General features: G+C 38.5%; 1 protein-coding gene across 1 annotated transcript in view; it reads left to right on the top strand.

Moving 5' to 3' along the window:
- The window catches only part of ATAD2 (ATPase family AAA domain containing 2), a 30,159-nt gene extending 17,652 nt beyond the window's left edge, over positions 1-12,507 (top strand). The window contains exons 18-28 of the mRNA XM_053943686.1: positions 364-547; positions 2,052-2,237; positions 3,487-3,622; positions 3,773-3,969; positions 5,206-5,365; positions 5,728-5,850; positions 5,947-6,087; positions 7,186-7,542; positions 8,223-8,347; positions 9,999-10,127; positions 11,567-12,507. Of these exons, the coding sequence (XP_053799661.1) occupies positions 364-547; positions 2,052-2,237; positions 3,487-3,622; positions 3,773-3,969; positions 5,206-5,365; positions 5,728-5,850; positions 5,947-6,087; positions 7,186-7,542; positions 8,223-8,347; positions 9,999-10,127; positions 11,567-11,605 (1,777 nt within the window). The 3' untranslated portion in view covers positions 11,606-12,507. The remainder of the gene's footprint in view (positions 1-363; positions 548-2,051; positions 2,238-3,486; positions 3,623-3,772; positions 3,970-5,205; positions 5,366-5,727; positions 5,851-5,946; positions 6,088-7,185; positions 7,543-8,222; positions 8,348-9,998; positions 10,128-11,566) is intronic.
- The last annotated feature ends 172 nt before the right edge of the window (positions 12,508-12,679 follow it).

Genomic DNA, 12,679 nt, shown 5'->3' with positions numbered 1-12,679 from the left:
ACATGGAGTGAAGAGACCCAGATTGGTTTGTGCTTAGAAAAGAAAGAGTTGTTGTTCTGCCCCATGTCAGGTCACTGACCAGTTTTGTGTGTGTATTTGGCTGGACAGCTTCCCTGAAGGATTTAAGAGCTCTTACTTAACCCAGCAAAAGGAATGGCAGACATGCTGGGGCCTGGCAGGATTTCTTAGTGGAGGCATAGTACCAGTTTTTGAGAAAATAGGCTTTGATAGTCTTCCTAATCAGACTAGCTTATTATTTGGTGGAACATGGAGTGCTTTTACAAAAAAAAGCATATAGAAAAAAGTCAACATCTGCGTGCCTATTAATCAGTTGTTTTTAAACTTGTTTTCTTACTGTTGTAGAAACCCTCGTTGCCAGCCAACATCTTTCAGGCCACGGTTCTTATTAGTTGAAGATCCAGGGTGTGGGCAGGCTTTTCATCTGGCACCTGCAGTAATTCATGCCCTAGAGAAGTTTCCTGTTTATACACTAGACCTGCCTGCTTTGTTTGTTAGCATCACATCCCCAGAAGAAACATGTGCACAGGTATATTTTTTCTCATTAATCTGGTTTGACTTACAAACTGAATATAAACTGTATGTCAATTTGTGAAATAAGCAAAATTCATTGTTAGGGGAGGAGGCCTGGTTGGAACAGACTTTTATGTTTACTTCTGTCTGGAAATCCACTTTTTTTCTAGATGGAATGATACTGTATAAGGATGGTATGGATAGTCATGTTTTCATTTTGAAAGGAAGCAGTGAGGGTGTTGCTAGCAGCTCAGGAAGATGGGAGGTGCTGCTCATAAAGCACTCTATGTGGCAAAAAGTCCTGCTGGTCTGTGTTGGATCCAGGAAGTTTTCATTGCTTCTTAAGCCTCTGTGCTCTCAGTAGATGGCTCTGAATCAGCCTGATGGCATCATGCACTTTCTGAAGCCCTATTTTTTATTATATTCATTGGACAGTCAAGGTTTGGGGGGAAAGGGTTCTTTTACATATACAGCTTGCAGCACTGCAGTACATGCAGTTAAAGGAGTTAAAAATTCATATAACACTTAGATTGTTACACTGGTGTGCTTTCTATCACTAGGAAAATTAAATATAACCAGATTAGTGCTGTTTTCCTTCTTTTTTAGTTTTAGGCAATTTTTGTTTGGCATTTCTGTATTAAAATATTTTTACATTCATGGAATTCAGTAGCAGCATTGGAGAGCTGTAGGGGTCAAGACAACACATTCCATGGCTCGTTTGTCACATAGGAGCAATTTTCCTTTTGTTATGTGATGGTTGCATCTGTGGATGAGTAACTACCGTGTATAGTGACTGCCTTGATATACCATGTGTGTTTCCCCACCTTTTGACAGGAACTCTCTGAATATTGTTAGTCTGAGAGGGCACATGGAGAAATTTGTCACTTCCCTCTGGCAGTAGATTCATTTTGTCTCCTGTGATTGAGGTGCCATCTGTAAGCAGTGGCTTGTGCTCTTCCAAAACATATCATCTGGTCTGATGGATCCTTTGGTAGTAAGAAGTTGTGATTTAGCTCTTCAGGCAGACAAAAGAATGGTCACCTCTTATAAAATGTGCTTGAAATGATGCGTTGCAAGCAGGCTTCTCACATAGGTGTTTGTTTGTTGAGTCTGTGCTCCTGAGTCTGTGTTAGGTATGTGCATGCTCTGAACTGAAATTGGTGTAGTTGCAGTTCTGTAGCAATTTCCCCAGGCTAATACATCTTGCTGAAGAGCAAGTCTTGTTTTTTTGGGCACACCATCAGATTGGGGGAGTGCTGAGGCTCTTTAGGAGTTCTTACACGTAAGAAGTTTTGAAATTGGGCAGAGATTCAAGTCTGTTTTTGTCTGTGTAGCCATGTCTGTGTTTGAATCAAAGTGAAAATTTTACCTTATTGTTAAGGAGTAGTTAATTTATTGATTTGTCTTGATGTTTTAGCTTCACATACTCCTATTTCATAAGACAATTTGACTGATGTGTAGTTATTTAGTATCCTGTTGTACAGGATGTAGCTTTCTTATCTGAGCTTTCATTTTGCCAGTTGATGCGAGAAGCTCAAAGAACAGCACCAAGTATCATTTATGTCCCACAAATCCCTTTGTGGTGGGAGACTGTTGGACCTACAGTGAAAGCTGTTTTTACAACACTACTGCAGAACATTCCAACATTTGCTCCGGTTCTGCTCCTTGCAACAACTGATGTAGAACATGGAGATCTCCCAGAAGAGGTATTTATCAATACTTTTTTTACTCTTTTTTGTTTGTTAGTTTATAACTCCTTGAAGCATGGGAATGCTGTGCCACTCTAAAGTGAATTCATACTGTTACTATTTAGGCACCCAAAGCCTCTTAAAATTTGCTTAGACAAAAAACAATGCTGTGAAAGCATTTGTCTAGAGTGTTTTCTGAGTAAAAAGATTGTCTTCAACCCAACTCTTTCACCCTTCTCACACACTGATGCGTATTAGACAGATGTACAAATTTGCTCCAGGCAATCATTTTGGTGACTGCAAGATGGTGAGGTGTGTGCTTAGGGAAGAACATACAGTGCTTGAGATAGGAAAAAGATTGTTTTACTGAAAAGTGAAAGATATTTTTACTGAAAAAGTACAGTAGTCACACTTATTGATGGAATGTAATTTCAAATTTAAATAATTTTATTATTATTTCCTTTTCTGTCTACATCTGGTAGGTGAAAACTTGATTTACTGGAAAGATAAAGTCCAACTTCTGTTTAAGGAACTTGGAAATCAATTTTTAGTTGTATTCCTTAACAAAATTCAGTAAGACTACCTGCTGAGCTTTCTAGACGTTTGTGGTGGTAAAATTGCCTCCCCCCTCCCCTCAAGCTGCACTGGAATTTCAAAAGCAACATCAGAGAGTGTTAAAGGAAGGTGTTCAAAATGTGAATATGATGCTCTGATTATTTTGTCTTGGTAGCAAAAGGTTTTGTGCTGTTAATAAATGCTTTCTAAAATAAGGAATGAAATTACTTCCACACCCTTTGGTAATAGAGATGGAAAAACAGAGTAGAACCTGGAAATATGCAACTTTAGACACTTCATTTAAATTAATTAAAACCAGAATTTTAAAAGCCACCTTAACAAAAAGCTGGCACTTGTATGTTGAACCTTGCCCATTCCCTCTATAGCTGCCACAAAGATTCGAGCTAAAGAACAGAAAGGCAAGTAAACACAAAATAACCAACCATGGAAGTGGTGACTGTCAATTCAGTGGTTTATCACATCTTTTTTTCATGGAGCCTAAACTCTAGATGGTATTATTCCTCAGAGCAGGTGTTCTAATTTGCCATGCTATGAAAATTTAGCCTTTTAAAGCTAAGAAGATGACTTTACACAGCTTATCTTACTCAGATGAGTATTCAGTTTAGTTTAGAAAGGTACTCAGCCTTTTGGAATAGATGCAAAAAATGTGTGTGGCCTTATATCTGAAGTATCTTTTCTCCTCATGCTTTAGATAAAAGCTTTATTTAATAATGATTGTGAAGAAGTTTTCAAAATCCAGTGGCCTACCTGTGCTGAAAGAAGAAGTTTTTTTGAGGACTTAGTTATGAAGCAAGCTGCTGAACCTCCTGCATCAAAAAACAACTCAGGTGAGGATATTCAAACTATAAAACTTCGCTAGCACTAAGTTAACAGCTAATACAATACAGCGTTTCCTTTGGAGTTATTTTCTGTCAATTACTTTTCATATGCTTGCATTTGAGTACCATGAATTAATTAAAATTTGCAATTAACTTAAGCTCGGCAGCCACTGGAAGTTCTGCCTGTAGCACCACCACCTAAGCCTCGACAACTGACAGAGGAAGAAATAAAAAAACTAGAGGAGCAGGAAGAGGATACGCTGCGTGAACTGAGGATTTACTTAAGGGACGTGACTCACAGACTTGTCATTGACAGACGTTTCAGGGCATTCACAAAGCCTGTTGACCCAGAGGAGGTAAATCAGTGTTGATCTGCAATACCAGTATACCTGTGCGTATTCACAATTTCTCTGTGTGCGTGTTCCTCAGTGTTTGTGTGTTCCTTCTAGGAAGGTTTATCTTTGTCTTTAGGATCATAGTATTATGAATCTCCAGGTTATGAGAAGTGAATTTTTGTTTTGCTTTTACTTTTTTTGACTCTTTGGGTCACTCAAATGTCTGTTATTTGAGTGTTCACTGAAGTCCCTGTGTTCCTTCTAAAATCTCTTTAAAACTTGAGATTATTTCCATTAGAAGGGTCATCCAACAAGGATCATCTCGTCCAAGTGCCAATTATATCAAATGCCAACACATGAAAAGGCTTGGATATGTAGGTGTATTACAGCACTAAAAAGGAGAGCTCTCTTTTTCTCTGTAATTATAAACAGTACTTCCAGGGCTGTTTTAATAAAGCATAAAGCTCTTTAATTGTCTGTCAATAGTTTCTGCAAGAACAGGAGTAGAAGCGGCAATTTGTCAGATTTTCAGATTCTGTTTTCAGGGGGCTTTCCTTGGTATAAGATTAACCATAAAGGCTGTGTGATTTTTTTTTTTTTTTCTTCCTCTCATATGCTTCTCATTTAATTCATTAAATAAGTGTAGGCTGGGGCACATACTTCCAAGTCAGCTGGAAATTTGAGATAGCTTTGCATTTCCACAAGGTCCTTCTTCCCCACATGTCCACTGGCTTACTTCCTTTCCTTGTAATGTCTATATATGAATAATCTAAACTATAAACATAGATGTCCTCATCTGAACTAGTCCTTCTATTGTCTGAATAAAGAAATTGGCACCTCTGGGTCCAGCTGTCTCATTCTAGGTGCCTAGGACAGGTGCTTCAAAGGTGAAATACCTGCAGCTTTTTTTTTTGCTGCCAAAAACAAAGAGAATCTCAGGTGACTTTACTGAGAAATGTTTTTTTTGCTGTTATTTTCTGAAAGGAAGTGAAACAAGTCCTGCTCTGGATGCTGGTTCCCTTCTCTGCCCCACACATTCTTCTTACCTCCCTGCTTCTTTGTTTTCCTTTCTTCTAGCCTTCTCTTCAAAGCCAGCTGAAATAGCTTTTCTGTTTTCCAGAAGCTAATTGGGGAATTTCTGCATCTTTGGATGCATCATATTGGGATTTTTAAGAAGTCCTTTATTTGACTTTATGAAAATAATTATTTTTGGTGGCTGCTATGTTAAATCTCTGAGCATGTATATATCATTTGTAGGTACCTGATTACAATGCTGTTGTTAAACAACCCATGGACCTCTCTACAGTTTTGTCCAAGATTGACATGCACCAGTACCCAACTGCAAGAGACTTTCTAAAAGACATTGATCTAATCTGTAGCAATGCTTTAGAGTACAACCCAGCTAAAGATCCTGGAGGTGAGGATGTGGTTTTATCGCTAATTTGTAAAAATTTTAAATGTACAAGTTGATAAATGTCATTTGTGTACACTAGATGTGGGATTAGATCATTTAAAAGATCCCCAGAGAGCTTTTCTGGCCAGGTTGTGAATGTTGCAATATCAAATAATCTTATTTGGGCATGAAATTGTGATAGATGTGTTGATTGGAAGCTATTGCTTTTGCTTTAGAAATTAACTTATCAGTTGGCATGCTGAAAAGATTGACTGAGGGAGCCTTTCAGAACCTACATATGACAAGAGAAAAAACTTTCTAAGTAAACAAAATAAAGGGGTTCATTAGCTGGTAGAAAGTACTCAATTCTGACTGTAAAATTTCAGATCGACTCCTTAGGCACAGAGCCTGTGCTTTGAGAGATACTGCCTATTCCATAGTGCGGGAGGAAATGGATGAAGAGTTTGAACAACGCTGCCAAGAAATCAAAGAATCTCGTCAACAAAGAGGTATGTTTTTTGGCACTGAGGATTTAAAGATTTATCTCAGTATTTGTAACCAGCCATGCAAGACACCATTCTTTGCTATCTCTTCTTTATTGCAAGGTTCAGACTGTGCTTCCTCTTACTTCTGTGTAATGCCAAAGGAGGACTCTGTTCCTGGGTGTAAGAAAACAGACCCAAAGTGTAATGAAAAACTGAAGATGCTAGCACGGCCTGTGGATGTCAGTACCCCCTGCTCTAAAGGCAAGTTGTGTTTTACTCAGACTTTCCTGGAGACGGTGCTGAAGCTTCTGCTCTTGGGACCTAACAGGTTCCTGTGATGCCTGGTTCTTCACGCCAGAGGCATTAAATTTTTTAATATGCTGCAAAACATGGGATAAATCCAGAGGTCATTCATTCAGTATGGTTGTAAAGTCCAAGTACAATGGCTGGTTGACATGGTAAGACACTGCCCTTGGTGATATTTAATGGCTCCTACATTGCTACCTCTTAAAGTCAAAGAAGTTGTACATGGCAGTTTCTGAATGCTTACTTAGTTTTTAGCAACGGTGTTCCCCTTCCCTGCCCTCAAACATTAAACTGTATTCCTGTGATTTCCAGTTGAAGGGAAAAGGGTTAAAAAAAGGGGAGCAATACTCATAGACATGTAGAGGAAAGATCATTATTTTCTTCTGTTTTACCATGAAAAGGACATGGAAAAAAAAAAGGGGGGGGGGCTTAAAACACATGACATGATGTGACATTTCCTGGTCTTGCTGGCATGTCTGGGAATTTTGCCACTGATTTGACCCACAGGCCTTGTGTGGTACTCCATGAGTACAAAGAATGGTGGGGGTTTCTGGGAGGGAAGTTTATATTGAACAAGGTTAACTGAATCAGAAAACCTATGAGGTGTAAATCTCTATGGAGGATTTTTTTATCCAGCAAATACTCCCTTAAAAGTGCCTCTTCAGCTCTTCCCAACATGTGTCTAACTTTTGTGAAGTTTACAGATTCTGAGGGTTTATCTGCAAATATGTTTCTGTTCACATATATTAGATGACTTACTAAGTCACCTAATAATCTTGATTTGCAGTAAGACTTCCTGTCTAAAGTAAGACTTCTTTTTTCATAACCTCTTGAAGCTGTTGGTTTTGTGAATTAAATTCTGTAGCTGGATCTTTCAAAATTTAGTAGCTAACTGACTCCATTAAATTCCACCTTTTTCTCTAGACACATGTCTGGGGAGATGGGCAGTGGTATTTAAGCTCATTTGGTTATTTTCCTTGTCAGACAAGTAAGATGAGCATGCTTCTTGTTTTGGTAATGTTTTGGATTACTTTTGCTTGTATCTCTTCGTAGATAAGTCAAAAAGAAAACGCAAAAGGAATAGAGAGTCTTCAAGTATCACAGCAAAGAAGAGGAATATTCAGTTCAATAAAGAGAATAAAATTCCTGAAAACCAAAATGAAGTGGAGAGCAATGAAGAGTCTAACACAGATTGCACTGAATTTCCATCCTCTCAGGATATTCCTATTGAAGAACATGAAAATGTACTTCAAGAACGACAGAAAAATGGGACAGAAAATGAAAGAGAGAGAGTTCTCCTTGTGAGTAAATCTCCTTCTGGAAAAAAGAGAGAACATTTGGACTTAAGAGAGCAGAGTGAGATGCCAGATTGTCAAAAAGCTGGAACTTCTGAGGATGGGTGTTCAGATGGTAAGTGAGAGATCAAAGAGGTCATTCACCCCCTTATTCTTCCTGAGGAGGGTTACACTACCTGCCAGGCTTTAGCCTTCCTGATTTCTGTTCTTGGTTGTCTCTCAAATCAGTGCACAGTGTTTCTTGCACATTAGTGCTGAGTTAAGCCAGCCAAATTAATGTATTTCTGTAGCTGCTGAGTTTCTGATTCTGCAGTTTGTTTTCAAATGGTATCTAACTGAAAAACAATCATTGGCTTTCTTTTATTGTATGAGAATCTTTCCAGCAGTAAGAAGCATAAGTTAAAAAGCTGTACTAAAAGCAGTGTGTGCCCAGGGTCATGTGTAGAATAGAAGAGTTAAGTCCTAGTGTTTGCAGCGTAAGATGTGTTTTCTAACCTAAATTACTTTGGAGTTTTACAGTGCAGTGCTGTAATGGCAACAGGATTTTTTTTCCCTGGTTTTCCCCTGCCTTTTTTTCTAGTGTTGGGGTTTTTTTTGTGTTTAAGTCTCTGGTTTTCATGGAGAAGAGATTTTTGCCAGAAAGGAGGTAAAAGCGTCAAGCATTTATCAGTGAAAAATGTTAACAGTTATCTCTGTTGTTGCAGAGAGGTTCTCTTCTCCAAGTACACAGTACTTCACTCATACTGTGTTTCAGGGAAAGAGAAATCCTGATTTAAGAAATTTGTGTCATTCCAGATTTGTGGGTACACCGTATGACTCGTGCAAGATCTTCTCAGGTGGAAGAGAAACAGCTGGGATGTGTTGGGAAGGCAATGAAAATTGGCACACAGAGAGTGTTTGTGGATTACTGTGAGCTCAAAGTAAGTTTAAATTTTAATTTTGTTAATACCAAAGTAGGACATTTTCTTGTTATATACAGAGTCGTAAATTAAGTCAGTTATTAACCAATGCTAATTCAAACAAAGTATGGGAGGGATATATAGCTGGTGAAATAATTCAACAACTATGACTGTTGTTTCCACAGCTGGCGTAGACTTCTGTTCTTGCTTTTGGTGAACTAAATTTTAGGAGACTGGATTATCTCCTATTTTTAATGTAAATGGGATTGTTAGATTTTAAAATAGCCCACTGACAAACTGGTAGTGCTGTTGGTTATTAGTGTCTTGTCAGTTTTTATGATGGACTGGGGGGGGTTGTTTTGGCTTGTTTGCATGTTTTCATTTATTAGGAACTGGAAGAATATATTGATTTTTAGCAGAGATGACTTTTAACTTGAAGTTAGCAGGTTGACTTAAAGGTCATTCTGAATAAAATACTAATATCTGCTCTTCTCAAATGCTTTCGAAATCCAGTGATAGAATTTTGCATTCATATAGGTACAGTGTTACAAGGTTTTTCCAGTCCCCTGTAGGAGAGAAGTTATCCTACAATACGGTTCATGAAAGGATCAAAAATGTACCTAGCTGCAGGAGGTCAGAGAAGTTCCTTTGCATGAATTGGAGAGGGTAGATGGACCTGGCCTTTTCCAGGTGATGTTGCAGTGAGGAGAATCAGGAAATTGTCAGATTGAGGTCCTGGAGATGGGTCAAACCATAGGGGCTGCTGTTTACCTGCCACGATAAGCATTGAAGTGAGAAGAGAGATACTAACTTTTCAAGACAGGCTTCCTAAGCAAGCAAATCTCATGGGGTTGTGTTCATAGAATGATAGAATATCCTAAGTTGGAAGGGACCTAGAAGGATAGAGTCCAACTCCTGGCCCTGCAGGGCACCCCCAACAATCCTGCCATGTGCTTGAGAGCATTGTCTAAATGTTTCTTGAGCTCTGTCAAGCTTCGTGGTATAGCCACTTTCCTGAGGAGCCTATTCTACTGTTTGACCACCCTCTGGGTGCAGAACTTCCTTATATCCAGCCTAAATTCCCCCTGACACAGCTTCATGCTGTTCCCTTGGATCCTGTCAGTGGTCACCAAAGAGCAGAGATGGATCAGTGCCTGCCCCTCCACTTCCCCTTGCGAGGACAATGATATTCATGTCTGTCTGTGTAGGGAATCCACAGGGATTTCTCTAGAGTCAGGGTGCCAGCAGCATGTGCTCTGAAGGTACTGCCCACTGGAGAGATGGTACCATAGAGCTCTTACAGAGGTCTCAGCTGTGAGGACAGAGCTACAGTCATGAAATGCATCTTTTAGAAAACTTGATTCCTTAACAGGGGTGCCACTGGAATTTGCTACTTGTGTTGGAGAACCTCTTTGGAATTCACTTGCAGACAATAAGTTGGGTGACCCTCCAAATGGTAGCTGCTTGGTTTTGTTTGAGCTGTTTTTTTTTGTTTGGGGTTTTGGGTTTTTTTATTTGCTTGATAATAGGCCTAGAACTCGATGAACACGTACAAGAGTGGCAGCTATTAAAAAGTTTCACATGTGAAGTTGGCCATACACCTGTCCTACCTTTTCTGTTTGCAGCTTATCTTGTGCTATTCTGAACTCTGGTTTCCATTTTTTTTCTTCAGCAAGTGCTGCATTCTATTGCCGTGGTAACTGAGAACGTCAGTATATTTCGCATGGAAAAACTATATGCTGTCCTTAGCCAGTGCATTTACCAACATCGGGAAGATGGTGACAAAAACGAATTAGTGAAGGTAATTTTTTTTGTCTTGTAGCACTTTGTCATTATTACAGGTGAGTGTATTATGCATTTGTATTTGTGCCCCGTGAATATCATGGTTATTTAGTATTACTCATTGCTGCTTAGTTGCCTGTGTTACAAGATTTGTTCATTACAGTCTGGAAGACATTTCTCCATATTGCAAACTATTGTTGCATTTGGCTTAGCTGTTGGCAGTTTCAGCAGGAAAAGGCTTGAAGATGATGGGCCCCCTCAGAGCCCTCTCAAGGCAGTTAACATCAGTCTGTCACCACTCCTGCTCCAGTACCTTTTCAGTACTGGGGGGGGCTGTGAAAGGAGGGTGCTTTTCTCAGTCTGTCACTTCCTCGTTCTTCCTCTTGCGGGCAGTCACACATGGTAACACTCGTATATCAGTCATTCCATTCCTGAAAAGAAACTAAGTATGAGGCATAACAAGAATAAGAGACTTTAGTCTCACCAGACTTCCTTCTTAGCTAGAATGGCTCAAGCATCTTTAATTTCAGATATGGGAGCTTCCTGCCTATGAAGGTTTAATGCTAACGAGTCAAATTCTGCAATCTCTCCTTGTAAGAGAGGATTTCCAAGTTGTCAGAACTTGGCAGAAATCCTCCACAGGAACCCATGGTCCCAGTCTGACATTCCCAGTGCTGAGTTTATTTAGATAGGTTGGATATTCAGTCTTCAGCTTCAAAGTCCTTGAATCCATTTGTCTTCCAGGTGGTCATGTGTAAGAATAGATTAAAAATTTTTATGCATCTCAGTCTTCCTTAAAAAAAGTCAGGAAACCTCTTCTCTTGGGTCCTGGTCATCTTGATCTCTTCTTCCACATCTGATAGAGAGTCAAATGCTCTTGCTCTGATTGTGCATCAGCGAGGATTACTTGGATTCAGGGATGCCATTTCTGAAAAATGCATCCTTCTCCTATATATCACAATTACATGATTTAGCATTTTTGTTCTCCTGTGCTTGCGAGCTTTTGTGAAAGAACTTGATTTGTTTTCTGCTTCTTTGACCTTTGACCAAAGAATATTATCCAGAGGGATTGCACAAGTCAGTCCAGGAGTAAGTTCTACTGTATGAAGACAGAGACTTTAACAAGTCTTTATTCAGAGTGGAGAAAAGAACAATTCAGCTTTTAGCTGTGGTTCTTTGGGAACTGTCTCCTCTCTAATTGCTGAAGGCACTATTGATCCATACTCCCCGGATACAGATCCCTGCAGTTTTCCTAGCTTACTCTCTATTTTGGGTGCATAAGGATATATTGGAGCCAGTGAGTACAGAACAACAGTGATGGTGGTAGCACATGTATTGGCAAAATCATTACTAACAATTGTGTGCACAGATTCTTGCTTCTTTTGATAAAGTAGTAAACAGGGTTCTTAAATTTGTGTTCACACTGACTCTTAATTTGTCTTTTTTTTTTCTTCTTAGGCAATGAAGAAAGAAATTACAGCCTTCAGTTATCCATGATACTTGATTTCAGCATACTTGACACACTCTGTAATGTTTTCTTTTTATTGCATGCTGTTCTTTCTTTGTATTGTTCAATAAATACTAGGTCTACATATATATTTATAAAATATGTCTTAAAATTTATTAAGAAAGCTCAAATAAAGTCAATTAATGACTTTGATATTTCCCTTCTAGATATGTATATTGTGACATACTGCTGTGATTGCCTTTTGAACTCAGCAGATCTGAAGAGATAATTTCAGTACCTCTCTTTAAAAGAAAGCCTAACTTGAAACAAAGCAAGATTTACTACTGTAACTTTCTAAGGTAAAGTTTAATCATGCTTGTAATATGACAATCTTAATACTGGAGAAAAGCATTTTAATACAAAATTCATCAGATTAAAAGCAATTTAATACAAAGTTCATCAGATGGCTTGTAGTTGAATTCAGGTGTAAATAGTTTTCTAGTTACCTGGGAAGAATCGTATCTGTTTATTACATAAAAGTGAATATATTGTTGGTGATAAATATATTGAAGTAAAAGCAAAGCAGTACCCTGTTTTGAAGAAGTATTTCTCTTCAAACCAGCAGAGAAAATTTATCTCTTAATTTGATAGTTATTTAAAATAAATAAGACAAATTTTAACTATATGAAAATAAAATTGTATATAAATCATTAAATATGTGGCATGACCCTTCACTCTTCTGTTCTGTCACCTTGCATACACAATGTGTGGCGATACTGAACACCAAACTGTGCAATCCTTCTTTCTTTGTGTTTGGTTTCTTACCTCTGTCAGTAGGGTTCTCTTTTTGTGTCCTTCTACTGTGTTTCGTTCAAACATTGGTGTGCTATGTAGTTTTTTTTTTTTCTCTGTATTGTTTGGTGGGTATTAATAAAAAATTCATCTCGTTTTAGTGGTGGGTTGTCTGCTCTATTTTAATCACAGAACAATTTTGATCATTGATAATCTTGCATTTAAGGCACCAGGATAAATACTATGATTTTAAAATAAGAACTGCATGTGATCATCTTCTTCTCCACTCAGTGTATGGATTACACAGCAAAGACAAGCTCAAGAGAAAGAAA

The sequence above is a fragment of the Vidua chalybeata genome, chromosome 1 (genome assembly GCF_026979565.1).
Source record: "Vidua chalybeata isolate OUT-0048 chromosome 1, bVidCha1 merged haplotype, whole genome shotgun sequence".
NCBI lineage: Eukaryota > Metazoa > Chordata > Aves > Passeriformes > Viduidae > Vidua > Vidua chalybeata.
Note: the sequence above shows the minus strand (reverse complement) of the source record. Positions and strands in the feature narration are given on the sequence as shown.